Genomic DNA, 15790 nt, shown 5'->3' on the forward strand with positions numbered 1-15790 from the left:
GTTAATGTAGCTTAATACAAAGCAAAGCACTGAAAATGCTTAGATGGACCCTAATAAGTCCCATAAACACAAAGGTTTGATCCTAGCCTTACTGTTAGTTTTAATTAAACTTACACATGCAAGTTTCCGCAACCCAGTGAGAATGCCCCCAAAATTTATACACAATTTAGCAGGAGCAGACATCAGGTTCACTACAAAGTAGCCCATAACGTCTTGTCCAACCACACCCCCACGGGACACAGCAGTGATTAACATTAAGCTATAAACGAAAGTTTGACTAAATTATAATTATCTAGGGCCGGTAAATTTCGTGCCAGCCACCGCGGCCATACGATTGACCCAAACTAACAGATGTCGGCGTAAAGCGTGTACAATCCAACAACCAAAATAAGGCTAAAACTCAATCATGCTGTAATACGCTATAGCTAACATTAAAAAATGCAACCAAAGTGGCCTTAATACTGACCAAAACACGACAGCTAAGACTCAAACTGGGATTAGATACCCCATTATGCTTTAGCCGTAAACTTAGATAGTTTAATAACGAAACTATTCGCCAGAGAACTACTAGCCAGCGCTTAAAACTCAAAGGACTTGACGGTGTCCTAAGCCCATCTAGAGGAGCCTGTCCTATAACCGATGAACCCCGATACACCCCACCTCTTCTTGCCAATACAGCCTATATACCGCCATCGTCAGCCTACCCCAATAGGGACCAAAAGTAAGCAAAATCATCAACCATAAAAACGTTAGGTCAAGGTGTAGCATATGAAGAGGAAAGTGATGGGCTACATTTTCTAACATAGAAAATTACGGACTATCTTATGAAACCTAAGATATACGAAGGAGGATTTAGCAGTAAATTAAGAATAGAGAGCTTAATTGAAACAGGCAATAGGACGCGTACACACCGCCCGTCACTCTCTTCAACATAAACAAACCAAATAACTAATAAAATAAATAAATAAAGAAGAGAAAAGTCGTAACATGGTAAGTGTACCGGAAGGTGCACTTGGATCATCAAAATGTAGCTTAAACAAAAGCATTTAGCCTACACCTAAAAGACTTCAGCTTACCCTGACCATTTTGAGCCAATATAAGCCCATCCACTAACTAATACAACTATATTAAATTTCTACCAAAACATTCAATTCATCCTAGTATAGGAGATAGAACAGATAAAAAGGCGCATTAATGATAGTACCGCAAGGGAAACCTGAAAGATAAGATTATAAGCACCACAAAGCAAAGATTCAACCTTCTACCTTTTGCATAATGGTTTAGCTAGTCAACTCGGACAAAAAGAACTATGCCCGTCCTCCCGAAATCAAGTGAGCTACTACAAGACAGCAACTAGAGCCAACTCGTCTATGTAGCAAAATAGTGAGAAGATCTTATAGTAGAGGTGAAAAGCCTATCGAACTTGAGGATAGCTGGTTATCCAAAACACGAATATAAGTTCAACTTTAAATTTAACCAAAGTAATCATAAACATAATTTAAATTTAAAAGCTAATCTAAAGGGGGACAACTCTTTAGATCCAGTAAACAAACTTCCATAGAGGATAATGAACCATATACAACTCATAGTTGGCTTAAAAGCAGCCACCAATTAAGAAAGCGTTAAAGCTCAAATACACAATATCATTTTAATCCCTAAAATATAATCAAAATCCCTATCTCTAAATTGGATAATTCTATAAATATATAGAAGCTATAATGCTAAAATTAGTAACAAGAAACATTTCTCCCTGCACAAGCCTACATTAGAAACGGAACAACCACTAACAATTAACAAACTAATAAACATAACTAAACGACTAGAAAGCTATTAACCATATTGTCAACCCAACACAGGAGTGCAACCCAAGGGAAAGATTAAAAGGAATAAAAGGAACTCGGCAAGTACATATAACCCCGCCTGTTTACCAAAAACATCACCTCTAGCATAACAAATATTAGAGGCAACGCCTGCCCAGTGAGTTAAACTTTAACGGCCGCGGTATACTGACCGTGCAAAGGTAGCATAATCACCTGTCCTCTAAATAGGGACTTGTATGAATGGCATCACGAGGGCCTAACTGTCTCCTATTCCCAATCAGTGAAATTGACCTTCCCGTGCAGAGGCGGGAATAATACTACAAGACGAGAAGACCCTGTGGAGCTTAAGATTAATAACTTAACCCAATCTTAATACTACCCTAATGGCATAACAACACTATATACTAAGTTATAATCTTTGGTTGGGGTGACCTCGGAGAACAAAATAACCTCCGAATGACTAAACCCAGATTAACATACCTAAGTATGACAACATCAGTAATTGACCCATATTTTGATCAACGGAACAAGTTACCCCAGGGATAACAGCGCAATCCTATTAAAGAGACCATATCGACAATCAGGGTTTACGACCTCGATGTTGGATCAGGACATCCAAATGGTGCAGCCGCTATTAATGGTTCGTTTGTTCAACGATTAAAGTCCTACGTGATCTGAGTTCAGACCGGAGCAATCCAGGTCGGTTTCTATCTGTATATTCATTACTCCCAGTACGAAAGGACAAGAGAAATAAGGCTAATATTAACAGACAAGCCTCAGAGATAAGGTATGAAACCATCTCAATACCATAACTCAATAACTTTATTCTCTAGAGACAGAGCTATTAAGGTGGCAGAGCAGGTAATTGCATAAAACTTAAACCTTTATAACCAGAGGTTCAACCCCTCTCCTTAATACATGCTTACTATTAATATTCTACTTTACACTTTCCCCATCCTACTAGCAGTTGCTTTCCTAACATTAGTAGAACGGAAAGTCCTAGGTTATATACAACTTCGAAAAGGCCCAAACATCGTCGGACCATATGGCCTACTACAACCAGTAGCAGACGCTGTAAAACTATTTACAAAAGAACCCTCACGGCCTGCAACATCATCAACCCTAATATTCATCACTGCCCCCATCATAGCCCTGACCTTAGCCCTAACAATCTGAGTACCCCTTCCTATACCCCATGCCCTCATTGACTTAAACCTAGGAGTACTATTCATCCTCACCCTATCCGGGCTATCAGTGTATCCAATCTTATGATCTGGATGAGCATCAAACTCAAAATACGCCCTAATCGGAGCCCTACGAGCAGTAGCACAAACAATCTCATACGAAGTCACACTAGCCATAATCCTCCTATCAATCACGCTAATCAATGGATCATATACCCTAAAAAACCTAGCCATTACACAAGAAAACATATGACTACTAGTATCAACATGACCTTTAGCCATAATATGATTCATCTCAACACTAGCCGAAACAAATCGAACCCCATTTGACTTAACTGAGGGAGAATCAGAACTAGTATCAGGTTTCAACGTAGAATACTCAGCCGGCCCATTCGCCATATTTTTCCTAGCTGAATACACTAATATTCTAGCCATAAATGCTATAACCACAATCTTATTCCTAGGTTCACCAATCAACCACAACTTTACCCACATCAACACACTTTCATTTACACTTAAAACACTAATACTAACATTTCTATTCTTATGAATCCGAGCATCTTGCCCCCGATTCCGATATGATCAACTAATACACCTACTATGAAAAAACTTCTTACCCCTAACATTAGCCTTCTGCCTATGATATATCTCCATCCCAATCGCCCTATCATGCATTCCCCCTCAAATTTAAGAAATATGTCTGACAAAAGAATTATCTTGATAGGATAAATAATAGGGGTTTAAATCCCCTTATTTCTAGAACAGCAGGAATCGAACCCACATTAAAGAACTCAAAATTCCCCGTGCTTCCTTTACACCATATTCTAGTAAGGTCAGCTAATCAAGCTATCGGGCCCATACCCCGAAAATGTTGGTACATACCCCTCCCATACTAATGTCCCCATATATACTATTATTAACCTGTACCAGTCTACTACTAGGAACTACACTCACACTAGCAAGCAATCACTGACTTACAGCATGAATGGGACTAGAAATTAATACACTAGCAATAATTCCCCTAATAACATATCCAAACCACTCACGATCCACCGAATCTGCCATCAAATACTTCCTAACACAAGCCACTGCATCAATAATAATAATATTTGCCATCATCCAAAATGCCTGAGCAACAAACCAATGAACCCTAACCCAAATATCCAACAATACAGCCTCAATCCTAATAACACTAACCCTTGCTATCAAACTAGGACTAGCACCCTTCCACTTCTGAGTACCCGAAGTAACACAAGGAATTCCACTCTTATCCGGCATAATCTTATTAACCTGACAAAAAGTAGCCCCTGTATCAATCATATATCAAATCTCACCATCACTAAACATAAAAATCTTAACTACCCTAGCCATTCTATCCACACTAACAGGAGGATGAGGAGGACTAAACCAAACACACCTTCGAAAAATCCTAGCATACTCATCCATTTCTCATATAGGATGAACAATCATCATCATACCCATTAACCCAAACTTAGCCTTACTAAACCTATTTATCTACATTATCATCACAACAACCATCTTCTTAACCCTAAACTTAGCACAAGTAACTAAAATCAAATCACTAGCCAATCTATGAAACAAATCCACCCCAATAACCATAATTATCATAATTACCCTAATATCACTAGGAAGCCTTCCACCACTAACAGGATTTATACCAAAATGACTCATCTTACAAGAACTTGTAAACAATAATAACATCGCAACAGCTACACTAATAGCAATATCAACATTACTTAACCTATTCTTCTATATACGAATCATTTATACATCCACCCTAACAATATTCCCAACAACCAACAACTCAAAATTACAATGAATATATGCACAAACAAAAAAAACCACAATAATTCCACCACTCACAGTCATCTCCTCCATACTTCTACCCCTAACACCACTATGCCTAACTCTATTCCAAATAAGAACTACAAGTCTTTACCTTGCATCATCCAAACGCAAATAGGACACTTTAATTAAGCTAAATTCTTTACAATACAAGCTTCGGTAGCCACTTGACTACTTCCCTGAACTTGCAATTCAACGTAATTTATACTACAAAGCCAACATAAAGGTTTAGGCTCAAACCAGACCAAAGGCCTTCAAAGCCTTAAGCAGGTGTCTAAGCACCTAACCTTTATCACACTCTACTAACCTCACGCCTTTATAGGGAAAAGAAAAGGCGTGAGGCCCCGGGGATCTACATATAGCTTATCCACTAAATTGGAGGGTGTTTATCCCACTAACTCTTAGTTAACAACTAAGCACCAAATATTGGCTTCAACTTAATGGTAAAAAGAGATTATACCTCTGTCTTTGAATTTACAATTCAATGCTTACCTCAGCCATTTTACCTATGTTCATTAATCGCTGACTATTCTCAACCAATCACAAAGATATTGGTACTATATATATACTATTTGGCGCCTGAGCTGGAATAGTAGGTACGGCCCTCAGCCTGTTAATCCGCATGGAACTTGGCCAACCAGGAGCTTTAATTGAAGATGACCAAATCTATAACGTTATTGTAACTGCCCATGCTTTCGTAATAATTTTCTTTATAGTTATACCCATTATAATTGGTGGCTTTGGTAACTGACTAGTACCACTAATAATCGGCGCCCCTGATATAGCATTTCCACGAATAAACAATATAAGCTTCTGACTACTTCCACCATCTTTTCTATTACTACTAGCATCTTCCACAGTAGAAGCTGGTGCAGGAACTGGATGGACAGTATACCCCCCACTAGCCAGCAATCTAGCCCATGCCGGGGCATCAGTAGACTTAGCAATTTTCTCCCTACATCTTGCAGGTATTTCCTCTATCCTAGGTGCTATCAACTTTATCACTACAATCATTAACATAAAACCACCAGCCTTATCTCAATATCAAATCCCATTATTTGTTTGATCAGTAATAATCACAGCAGTACTACTTCTCCTATCTCTTCCAATCTTAGCAGCAGGAATTACTATACTATTGACTGACCGCAACTTAAATACAACTTTTTTTGACCCAACTGGCGGAGGCGATCCTATTTTATACCAACACCTATTCTGATTTTTTGGTCACCCAGAAGTTTACATCTTAATCTTACCTGGGTTTGGCATAATCTCACACATTGTAACCTTCTATTCAGGAAAAAAAGAACCATTCGGCTATATAGGTATAGTCTGAGCAATAATATCCATTGGATTCCTAGGATTTATCGTATGAGCCCATCACATATTTACAGTAGGACTAGATGTAGATACCCGAGCCTACTTCACCTCAGCTACTATAATCATTGCTATTCCCACAGGAATTAAAGTCTTTAGTTGATTAGCCACTCTTCATGGAGGAAATATCAAATGATCACCCGCAATGCTATGAGCCATTGGATTCATCTTCCTTTTTACAATTGGAGGCCTAACAGGAATTGTCTTAGCTAACTCATCATTAGACATCGTTTTACACGACACCTATTATGTAGTAGCTCATTTCCACTATGTATTATCTATAGGCGCTGTATTTGCCATTATAGGCGGGTTTGTTCATTGATTCCCTCTATTCACTGGATATACACTCAATAATACATGAACTAAAATTCACTTCACCGTAATATTTATTGGAGTTAACCTAACATTCTTTCCTCAACACTTCCTAGGTCTTTCTGGAATACCACGACGATACTCAGATTACCCAGATGCCTATACACTATGAAACATTTTATCATCAATAGGTTCTATTATTTCACTCACAGCTGTAATATTAATAATCTTTATTATTTGAGAAGCATTTGCATCTAAACGTGAAGTATCTACTCTAGAACTAACTACCACAAACATTGAATGATTACACGGCTGTCCACCACCTTATCATACATTTGAACAACCAGCATTTATCAAAACTTAACTACAAGAAAGGAAGGAATTGAACCTCCCAAAGTTGATTTCAAGTCAACCCTATAACCTCTATAACTTTCTCATAAGATATTAGTAATAACAATTACATAACCTTGCCATGGTTAAATTATAAGTTTTAATCTTATATATCTTACATGCCTTACCCTATACAACTAGGCTTCCAAGATGCTGCATCCCCTATTATAGAAGAACTAGTATACTTTCATGATCATACATTAATAATCGTATTCCTCATTAGCTCACTAATCTTATATACAATTATACTTATACTAACCACAAAACTTACCCACACAAACACTATTAATGCCCAAGAAGTAGAAACCATATGAACCATTATTCCCGCTGTAATCCTAGTATTTATTGCATTACCATCCTTACGAATTCTATACATAATAGATGAAATCCATAACCCCTACCTAACAGTAAAAGCCATTGGCCACCAATGATATTGAAGCTATGAATATACTGACTATGAAGATCTAACATTTGACTCATATATAATCCCAACCCAAGATCTATCCCCAGGCCAATTTCGACTACTAGAAACAGATAATCGAATAGTACTACCAATAGATCTTCCAATCCGAGTACTAATCTCATCTGAAGATGTACTCCACGCTTGAACCCTTCCATCCTTAGGAGTAAAAGCAGATGCCATCCCAGGCCGATTAAATCAAATTACTCTCACATCCACTCGTCCAGGAGTATTTTATGGACAATGCTCAGAAATTTGTGGTTCAAACCATAGTTTCATACCAATTGTACTTGAAATAACTACACTAAAATATTTCGAAAAATGATCTTCCACAATACTATCATCTTTGAGAAACCATACTAATACTATAAGTATTATAAGGACCCACACTTCCCTCAAAACACATGCCACAACTAAATATATCAATATGACCTCTAACCATTACCCTTACAATATTAACATTTTTTTGCATATACCAACTAAAAATGATTAACCAAACTATAACCTCCATAACCCCAAAAAATGAAAAAAAAATACCAACAAAAACCCAATTACCCTGAAACAAAAAATGAACAAAAATCTATTTACCCAATTCATTACCCCCACAATTATAGACACCACCATATTACCAATAATCATATACTTCCCGTGTCTTATCCTTTCAACCCCAAAACACTTATTTTCTAACCGAATCCAAACACTACAAATTTGATTAATCCGACTAATTACTAAACAAATAATATTACTACATAACAAACAAGGCCAAACCTGAACTCTCATACTAATATCATTGATCCTATTCATTTCATCAACAAACTTACTAGGCCTTCTTCCATATTCCTTCACACCAACTACCCAACTTTCAATAAATATCAGCATGGCCATCCCCTTATGAATAGCTACAGTAATTATAGGATTACGAAATAAACCAAAAACATCTTTAGCCCATTTACTACCACAAGGAACACCAACCCCTCTAATCCCGATACTTATCATCATTGAAACTATTAGCCTATTGATTCAACCACTAGCTCTAGCAGTACGACTAACAGCTAACATTACTGCAGGCCATTTACTCATCCACCTCATTACTTCCGCAACACTAGCTCTCCTATCCATTAACATAATTGCATCAACCATGACATTTATCATTTTCCTTATACTAATAATCCTGGAACTAACCGTAGCCCTTATCCAAGCTTACGTTTTCACCCTCCTAGTAAGCCTATACTTACATAATAACTCCTAATGACTCACCAAACACATGCTTACCACATAGTAAACCCAAGTCCATGACCATTAACAGGAGCCCTATCCGCACTTTTACTTACATCAGGCCTTACTATATGATTTCACTCCAATTCACTGCTGCTACTCATAACAGGCCTCACATGCATACTACTCACAATATATCAATGATGACGTGACATTATCCGAGAAGGAACATTCCAAGGACATCACACCCCTGTAGTACAAAAAAACCTACGATACGGAATAATCCTATTTATCCTATCAGAAGCATTCTTCTTCCTAGGATTTTTCTGAGCTTTCTACCATTCAAGCCTAGCCCCAACCCCTGAAATTGGTAGCTGTTGACCCCCTACAGGAATTCACCCACTCGACCCATTTGAAATTCCTCTACTAAATACATCCATCCTACTAGCATCAGGAGTATCAATCACATGAGCACATCACAGCTTAATAGAAGGCCATCGCAACCACACAATCCAAGCACTATCAATCACAATTCTACTAGGATTATATTTTACTATATTACAAGCTATAGAATATTACGAAGCCTCTTTTACTATATCAGACGGAATTTATGGCTCCACCTTTTTTATATCTACAGGATTTCACGGACTACACGTAATCATTGGCTCAACATTCTTAACCGTATGCCTAATACGACAACTTAAATATCACTTCACAACAACACACCATCTTGGCTTTGAAGCAGCCGCATGATACTGACATTTCGTAGATGTAGTATGACTTTTCCTATATGTATCAATCTATTGATGAGGATCATATTTTTCTAGTATAATTAGTACTACTGATTTCCAATCACTAAGTTCTGGTTAAAACCAGAGAAAAATAATCAACCTCCTAATCACTTTAATCGTTAATTTCATATTATCCACCATCATCATTCTAATTGCTTTCTGACTCCCACAACTCTACCTATACCTAGAAAAATCTAGTCCATACGAATGCGGATTTGATCCACTAGGCTCAGCACGCCTACCATTTTCACTAAAATTTTTCTTAGTAGCAATTACATTTCTGCTATTTGACCTAGAAATTGCCCTACTACTATCACTACCCTGAGCCCTACAACTTCCCCATCCTAATATAACATTAGTCCTATCTTACTGCCTAATCGTACTATTAACAGCTGGACTGGCCTATGAATGATCACAAAAAGGCCTAGAATGAACTGAATAGGTTTTTAATCTAAATAAGATAATTGATTTCGACTCAATAAATCATGGCTTAAACCCATGAATACCTTATGACCTCAATCAACTTAAACCTAATAACAGCCTTTTTACTAGCCCTAGCAGGAGTCCTAATATATCGATCCCACCTAATATCAACTCTACTATGCTTAGAAGGTATAATACTATCACTATATATTATATTATCCCTCCTAATTTCCCACTTCCACATATTCTCCTTATCAATAGCACCACTAATCCTACTAGTAATCTCAGCATGTGAAGCAGCTGGAGGATTAGCATTATTAGTAAAAATATCTAACAACTATGGCAACGACTATGTACAAAACCTAAATCTCCTACAATGCTAAAAATCCTTATACCAACATTCATATTAATCCCACTTACCTGACTATCCAAAAACCTATGACTATGAACCAACCTCACATCATACAGCCTATTAATTGGAACCTTCAGCATTACACTTCTACATCAAGACTCAGACCTAGGCACAAACCATAATAACCTATTTTATACAGACTCATTATCTAGCCCCTTACTAGTTCTATCATGCTGACTACTTCCCCTAATAATAATAGCAAGTCAAAATCACCTAAACAAAGAAAGCATAAACCGAAAAAAAGCTTACCTGACCACACTAATTATTCTACAACTATCACTAATTACAGCTTTATCAGCATCAGAACTCATAATATTCTATATCATATTCGAAACAACCCTTATCCCCACCCTAATTATTATTACACGATGAGGAAACCAAAATGAACGACTAAACGCTGGACTTTACCTTCTATTTTATACCCTAACAGGATCAATTCCCCTCTTAATTGCCCTACTATTCTTATATAACAAACTAGGATCATTACATATTCTAGCCATAACTATTATATCAACCACCCTAAAACCTTCTTACTCTAATTCAATCCTATGATATGCATGTATAACCGCATTCATAGTTAAAATACCTCTATACGGCCTACACCTATGACTGCCAAAAGCACACGTAGAAGCACCAATCGCAGGATCAATAGTACTAGCAGCTATTCTACTAAAATTAGGAGGCTATGGAATTATACGAATAACAGTCTTTACCCAGCCCCTAACCACAAACCTTTACTACCCATTCATTATCCTATCACTATGAGGAATAGTCATAACAAGCTTCATCTGCTTACGCCAAACAGACCTAAAATCTCTAATCGCCTACTCCTCAATCAGCCACATAGCTCTAGTAATCATCGCTACTCTTATACAGTCACCACTAAGCTTCATAGGTGCTACAGCCCTAATAATTGCCCACGGACTGACATCCTCTATATTATTCGGCCTAGCCAACACAAACTACGAACGTATCAACAGCCGAACTATAATCTTAGCTCGAGGACTACAAACTATTCTCCCACTAACATGCACCTGATGAATCTTAGCCACTTTAGCCAATCTAGCTCTCCCACCAACTATCAACTTCTTATGCGAATTACTAGTAATCACCTCATCCTTCTCTTGATCAAACTTTTCCATCATCTTACTGGGTATTAACACTATTATTACAGCACTTTACTCACTTCACATACTAACAACTACACAACGAGGAAAACCTACATACCATACACAAACTATTAAACCAACCTCCACACGAGAACACACCCTAATAATCCTCCACCTAATTCCACTACTAACCATCTCATTAAGTCCTAAATTCATCCTAGGACTCACATACTGCAAATACAGTTTAACAAAAACATTAGACTGTGAATCTAAATACAGGAGTTCAAACCCCCTTATATGCCGAGAAAGATCCAAGAACTGCTAATTCTTAACTCCATACCTAACAAATATGGCTTTCTCACTTTTAAAGGATTATTAGTCATCCACTGGTCTTAGGAACCAAAAACTTTGGTGCAATTCCAAATAAAAGTAATTAACAATATACTCAATACTATAACTCTCATATCTATTACAACCCTAACCACCCCTTTAATCATTAACCTCATTTTCCCACATAAAACCACTAAACTTCCAATATACTACAAAATAGCCGTAAAATATGCTTTCCTCATTAGCCTTCCCCCACTATTATCATTTATCCACACAGGACAAGAATCTATTATTACTAACTGAAAATGATTCTCAATTAATTCATTCAACTTAACTATAAGTTTCAAACTAGACTACTTCTCTATTATTTTTATTCCTATCGCCCTTTACGTAACCTGATCTATCCTAGAATTTTCACAATGATACATAAACTCAGATCCTAATATTCACCAATTCTTTAAATACCTAGTCATATTCCTACTAACCATAATAATCCTAATTACCGCTAACAACCTATTCCAACTGTTCATTGGATGAGAAGGAGTAGGCATTATATCATTCATATTGATCGGATGATGGCACGGCCGATCTGACGCTAACACAGCAGCCTTACAAGCAATCCTCTACAACCGTATCGGAGACATAGGCCTCATACTTACCATAGTATGACTAATAATCAACATCGGCTTATGAGACTTACAACACATTTTTATAACCAAAATAAACACCTTAGCCCTACTAGGACTAGTCATTGCCGCAACAGGAAAATCAGCCCAATTCGGCCTACACCCTTGACTTCCTTCCGCCATAGAAGGACCTACACCAGTATCAGCCCTCCTTCACTCAAGCACTATAGTTGTAGCAGGAGTCTTCCTCCTAATCCGCTTTTACCCTATAATAAAAGACAACAACACTATTCTAACTATCATCCTATGTATAGGAGCTATTACATCACTATTCGCCGCAATCTGTGCTACCACACAAAATGACATCAAAAAAATTGTAGCATTCTCAACATCCAGCCAACTAGGACTAATAATAGTGACTATAGGACTTAACCAACCCCACCGTACATTTCTACATATATGTACCCACGCCTTCTTCAAAGCCACACTATTCCTATGCTCCGGCTCAATCATCCACAACTTAAACAACGAACAAGATATTCGAAAAATAGGAGGCCTATTAAACATCTTACCAATTACTTCATCAGCCCTCATAACAAGCAGCTTAGCCCTCATTGGAACCCCATTCCTAACAGGCTTCTACTCCAAAGATCCCATCATTGAAACAATAAACATATCCTATATTAACTCATGAGCCCTAACAACCACCCTAATCACCACCACTTTAACAGCTATATATAGCCTACGAATAATTTATTTCACACTACTAAATCAACCACGATTTATCCCTCTATTAACAATCAATGAAAACCACCCAAACCTCAAAAACCCAATCCTACGCCTAACCTTAGGAAGTATCTTTACTGGATATTTACTAACAATAAATATTCCTACTACTTACATAAATCCAACAACAATACCACCAATACTAAAAATATCAACCCTCTTAGTAACAATTACAGGATTATTAATTGCTATAGAGTTAAATTCACTAACTAATAAACTAGCGGCTCCACCACTAAAACACGCATACAACTTCTCAATCATACAAGGATATTTCACACACTTACTCCACCGACTACTACCTCTAGCAAGCCTACAAATAAGCCAATACATTGCCACCATATTAATAGATCTAAACTGGTATGAAAAAATTGGACCTAAAAATCAAATAAATATCCACACCACTATATCCTCATATATCTCCTCCACTCAAAAAGGTTTAATCAAAACATACTTCCTATCATTCATCATTTCTATTCCAATAATAATAATCCTAGCTACCTAATCACAACCACGAACAATCTCTAACACTACACAAATAGTTATAAACAAAATTCAACCCAAAAACATTAAAATTCACCCCCCACACCCATACAACAAAGAAACACCACCACAATCCTGACTTACATAAGAATTACCAACAACATCAAATAATCCAATAACAGTAGCAACCTCAACTTTATCCAACACAAAATACCAAATTAACTTAAGCAATAAAACAAACAATAATATACCTAAAGCCACTGTATTACTTACCCAACTCTCAGGATACTCCTCCGTAGATATAGCAGCAGTATAACCAAAAACTACTAACATACCCCCAAAGATAACTAAAAACATAATTAAACCCAAAAAAGTACTTCCCAAACTCACAACAATAGCACACCCCAAGCCACCACTAACTACTAAACTCAAACCACCATATACAGGAGAAGGCTTAGAAGCAAAAGCCACAAAACTAATAACCAACAAGAAAGAGAACAAATAGACTATCATTACTATATCCATCATTTCAGTATGGACTTTAACCATAACCTATGGAATGAAAAACCATTGTTGTATTTCAACTACAAAAACTAATGACCAACCCACGTAAAACATATCTACTCATAAAAATCATCAACAAGACTTTCATTGACCTTCCAACCCCATCCAACATCTCTACCTGATGAAACTTTGGATCCCTACTAGGCATATGCCTAATAATTCAAATCATTACAGGTCTTTTCTTAGCCATACACTACACCCCAGACACCTCAACTGCCTTCTCATCAGTAGCCCACATCTGCCGAGAAGTAAACTATGGCTGACTTATCCGCAACCTACATGCTAACGGAGCATCAGTCTTCTTCATATGCCTTTATCTCCACATCGGCCGAGGAATTTATTATGGCTCATACCTATATAAAAGCACATGAAATATCGGAGTAATTCTACTACTAATAACTATAATAACTGCTTTCATAGGATATGTACTCCCATGAGGACAAATATCATTTTGAGGGGCGACAGTAATTACCAATCTACTATCCGCCATCCCATACATTGGCAGCACGCTAGTAGAATGAATCTGAGGAGGCTTCTCTGTAGACAAAGCTACTTTAACCCAATTCTTTGCCCTACATTTCATCTTACCATTCATCATTACAGCCCTAACCATAGTCCACCTCTTATTCCTCCACGAAACAGGATCAAACAACCCCTTAGGAATTAACTCTAACCCTGATAAAATCCCATTTCACCCTTACTATACCACTAAAGACACGATAGGCCTAATACTATTATTAATTTTACTCACACTAACCCTACTCTCACCTGATACACTAAGTGACCCCAACAACTTTTCCCCTGCAAATCCTCTCAACACACCACAACATATTAAACCAGAATGATGCTTCTTATTTGCATACACAATCCTATGATCCATTCCCAACAAGCTAGGAGGAGTCTTAGCCCTACTAGCATCTATCCTAGTCCTATTTATTATGCCATTCCTCCACACATCCAAACAAAGCAGCCTAATATTCCGACCAATCTCACAAACCCTATTCTGAATCCTAGTAACTAACTTACTTGTACTCACTTGAATTGGAAGCCAACCAGTAGAACAATCCTACACTACCATTGGCCAAGTAGCATCCACCACATATTTCCTACTAATCATTATTCTAATACCCATGGCAGGCTTACTAGAAAACTTCATACTAAAACCCAAATAAAAGTCCAAGTAATTTAACAAAAATATTGGCCTTGTAAGCCAACAATGAAGGTAAACACCATTCCTAGGACACATCAAGAAAAGGACAACACGCCCTACCATCAACACCCAAAGCTGATATTCTTATTAAACTACTTCCTGAAATCAAAACCCAGCAACAATTAATTTTTTTAATAATTTAATTTATATGCTATGTCAGTATTAAATTTTTCATCCATTTTAACCCACCACCCTACCGCCCACAAACCCAATCTTCGCAACACACCTTCACCCAAATAACAACCGACACCTATACTTATGTAATGTTAAATATACCATATTTATTATACATAACATACTACATTTATACTGTATCAAATTTATCACATCCATATAACGTCAAATACATTATGCCTACATAGTATTGAACACATTATACTTATACTATCTGTGTAATACTAAATATTTTACATTTAATTTTACATTATACAGCACTAA

The 15790-nt window shown here is 37.1% G+C and overlaps 13 protein-coding genes and 24 non-coding genes across 37 annotated transcripts, besides 2 other annotated features; 28 read left to right on the forward strand and 9 right to left on the reverse strand. All coding sequences in view use genetic code 2, as the record gives it.

Annotated features, from left to right (window-relative positions):
• KEG32_t01 lies at positions 1-69 on the forward strand. The gene has a single exon. It is a non-coding gene; the product is annotated as a tRNA-Phe (tRNA).
• Position 70: 1 nt separating this feature from the next.
• KEG32_r02 lies at positions 71-1020 on the forward strand. Its single transcript has one exon. It is a non-coding gene; the product is annotated as a s-rRNA (ribosomal RNA).
• Position 1021: 1 nt separating this feature from the next.
• Positions 1022-1090, forward strand: KEG32_t02. The gene has a single exon. It is a non-coding gene; the product is annotated as a tRNA-Val (tRNA).
• Positions 1091-2663, forward strand: KEG32_r01. The gene has a single exon. It is a non-coding gene; the product is annotated as a l-rRNA (ribosomal RNA).
• On the forward strand, positions 2664-2737 carry KEG32_t03. The gene has a single exon. It is a non-coding gene; the product is annotated as a tRNA-Leu (tRNA).
• A 1-nt stretch (position 2738) lies between these two features.
• Positions 2739-3695, forward strand: ND1 (NADH dehydrogenase subunit 1). Its single transcript has one exon. The coding sequence runs from the start codon at positions 2739-2741 to the stop codon at positions 3693-3695; it is 957 nt and encodes a 318-aa protein (YP_637010.1).
• KEG32_t04 lies at positions 3696-3761 on the forward strand. The gene has a single exon. It is a non-coding gene; the product is annotated as a tRNA-Ile (tRNA).
• KEG32_t05 lies at positions 3760-3831 on the reverse strand. The gene has a single exon. It is a non-coding gene; the product is annotated as a tRNA-Gln (tRNA).
• On the forward strand, positions 3831-3890 carry KEG32_t06. Its single transcript has one exon. It is a non-coding gene; the product is annotated as a tRNA-Met (tRNA).
• A 9-nt stretch (positions 3891-3899) lies between these two features.
• On the forward strand, positions 3900-4949 carry ND2 (NADH dehydrogenase subunit 2). The gene has a single exon. The coding sequence runs from the start codon at positions 3900-3902 to the stop codon at positions 4947-4949; it is 1050 nt and encodes a 349-aa protein (YP_637011.1).
• On the reverse strand, positions 4945-5013 carry KEG32_t07. Its single transcript has one exon. It is a non-coding gene; the product is annotated as a tRNA-Ala (tRNA).
• Positions 5014-5022: 9 nt separating this feature from the next.
• On the reverse strand, positions 5023-5087 carry KEG32_t08. The gene has a single exon. It is a non-coding gene; the product is annotated as a tRNA-Cys (tRNA).
• Positions 5088-5091: 4 nt separating this feature from the next.
• On the forward strand, positions 5092-5161 carry KEG32_t09. The gene has a single exon. It is a non-coding gene; the product is annotated as a tRNA-Trp (tRNA).
• Positions 5162-5240: an origin of replication (oriL).
• KEG32_t10 lies at positions 5241-5310 on the reverse strand. Its single transcript has one exon. It is a non-coding gene; the product is annotated as a tRNA-Asn (tRNA).
• A 1-nt stretch (position 5311) lies between these two features.
• Positions 5312-5377, reverse strand: KEG32_t11. Its single transcript has one exon. It is a non-coding gene; the product is annotated as a tRNA-Tyr (tRNA).
• A 1-nt stretch (position 5378) lies between these two features.
• COX1 (cytochrome c oxidase subunit I) lies at positions 5379-6920 on the forward strand. The gene has a single exon. It carries the CDS (start codon positions 5379-5381, stop codon positions 6918-6920), a length of 1542 nt encoding a protein of 513 aa, YP_637012.1.
• A 3-nt stretch (positions 6921-6923) lies between these two features.
• On the reverse strand, positions 6924-6992 carry KEG32_t12. Its single transcript has one exon. It is a non-coding gene; the product is annotated as a tRNA-Ser (tRNA).
• Positions 6993-6994: 2 nt separating this feature from the next.
• KEG32_t13 lies at positions 6995-7064 on the forward strand. The gene has a single exon. It is a non-coding gene; the product is annotated as a tRNA-Asp (tRNA).
• A 1-nt stretch (position 7065) lies between these two features.
• Positions 7066-7747, forward strand: COX2 (cytochrome c oxidase subunit II). Its single transcript has one exon. A coding segment is annotated over exon 1 (682 nt).
• On the forward strand, positions 7748-7810 carry KEG32_t14. The gene has a single exon. It is a non-coding gene; the product is annotated as a tRNA-Lys (tRNA).
• Positions 7811-8020, forward strand: ATP8 (ATP synthase F0 subunit 8). Its single transcript has one exon. The coding sequence runs from the start codon at positions 7811-7813 to the stop codon at positions 8018-8020; it is 210 nt and encodes a 69-aa protein (YP_637014.1).
• On the forward strand, positions 7975-8655 carry ATP6 (ATP synthase F0 subunit 6). The gene has a single exon. The coding sequence runs from the start codon at positions 7975-7977 to the stop codon at positions 8653-8655; it is 681 nt and encodes a 226-aa protein (YP_637015.1).
• Positions 8655-9438, forward strand: COX3 (cytochrome c oxidase subunit III). Its single transcript has one exon. A coding segment is annotated over exon 1 (784 nt).
• KEG32_t15 lies at positions 9439-9503 on the forward strand. The gene has a single exon. It is a non-coding gene; the product is annotated as a tRNA-Gly (tRNA).
• On the forward strand, positions 9504-9852 carry ND3 (NADH dehydrogenase subunit 3). Its single transcript has one exon. A coding segment is annotated over exon 1 (349 nt).
• On the forward strand, positions 9853-9921 carry KEG32_t16. Its single transcript has one exon. It is a non-coding gene; the product is annotated as a tRNA-Arg (tRNA).
• ND4L (NADH dehydrogenase subunit 4L) lies at positions 9922-10218 on the forward strand. The gene has a single exon. It carries the CDS (start codon positions 9922-9924, stop codon positions 10216-10218), a length of 297 nt encoding a protein of 98 aa, YP_637018.1.
• ND4 (NADH dehydrogenase subunit 4) lies at positions 10212-11589 on the forward strand. The gene has a single exon. A coding segment is annotated over exon 1 (1378 nt).
• Positions 11590-11658, forward strand: KEG32_t17. Its single transcript has one exon. It is a non-coding gene; the product is annotated as a tRNA-His (tRNA).
• KEG32_t18 lies at positions 11659-11717 on the forward strand. The gene has a single exon. It is a non-coding gene; the product is annotated as a tRNA-Ser (tRNA).
• KEG32_t19 lies at positions 11716-11788 on the forward strand. The gene has a single exon. It is a non-coding gene; the product is annotated as a tRNA-Leu (tRNA).
• Positions 11789-13600, forward strand: ND5 (NADH dehydrogenase subunit 5). Its single transcript has one exon. It carries the CDS (start codon positions 11789-11791, stop codon positions 13598-13600), a length of 1812 nt encoding a protein of 603 aa, YP_637020.1.
• On the reverse strand, positions 13597-14103 carry ND6 (NADH dehydrogenase subunit 6). Its single transcript has one exon. The coding sequence runs from the start codon at positions 14101-14103 to the stop codon at positions 13597-13599; it is 507 nt and encodes a 168-aa protein (YP_637021.1).
• A 1-nt stretch (position 14104) lies between these two features.
• KEG32_t20 lies at positions 14105-14173 on the reverse strand. Its single transcript has one exon. It is a non-coding gene; the product is annotated as a tRNA-Glu (tRNA).
• A 1-nt stretch (position 14174) lies between these two features.
• On the forward strand, positions 14175-15314 carry CYTB (cytochrome b). The gene has a single exon. The coding sequence runs from the start codon at positions 14175-14177 to the stop codon at positions 15312-15314; it is 1140 nt and encodes a 379-aa protein (YP_637022.1).
• A 9-nt stretch (positions 15315-15323) lies between these two features.
• Positions 15324-15385, forward strand: KEG32_t21. The gene has a single exon. It is a non-coding gene; the product is annotated as a tRNA-Thr (tRNA).
• Positions 15386-15387: 2 nt separating this feature from the next.
• Positions 15388-15454, reverse strand: KEG32_t22. Its single transcript has one exon. It is a non-coding gene; the product is annotated as a tRNA-Pro (tRNA).
• Positions 15455-15790: part of a D loop that runs on past the window's edge.

This window comes from Phascolarctos cinereus, mitochondrion (assembly GCF_003287225.1).
Source record: "Phascolarctos cinereus mitochondrion, complete genome".
Classification (NCBI taxonomy): domain Eukaryota; kingdom Metazoa; phylum Chordata; class Mammalia; order Diprotodontia; family Phascolarctidae; genus Phascolarctos; species Phascolarctos cinereus.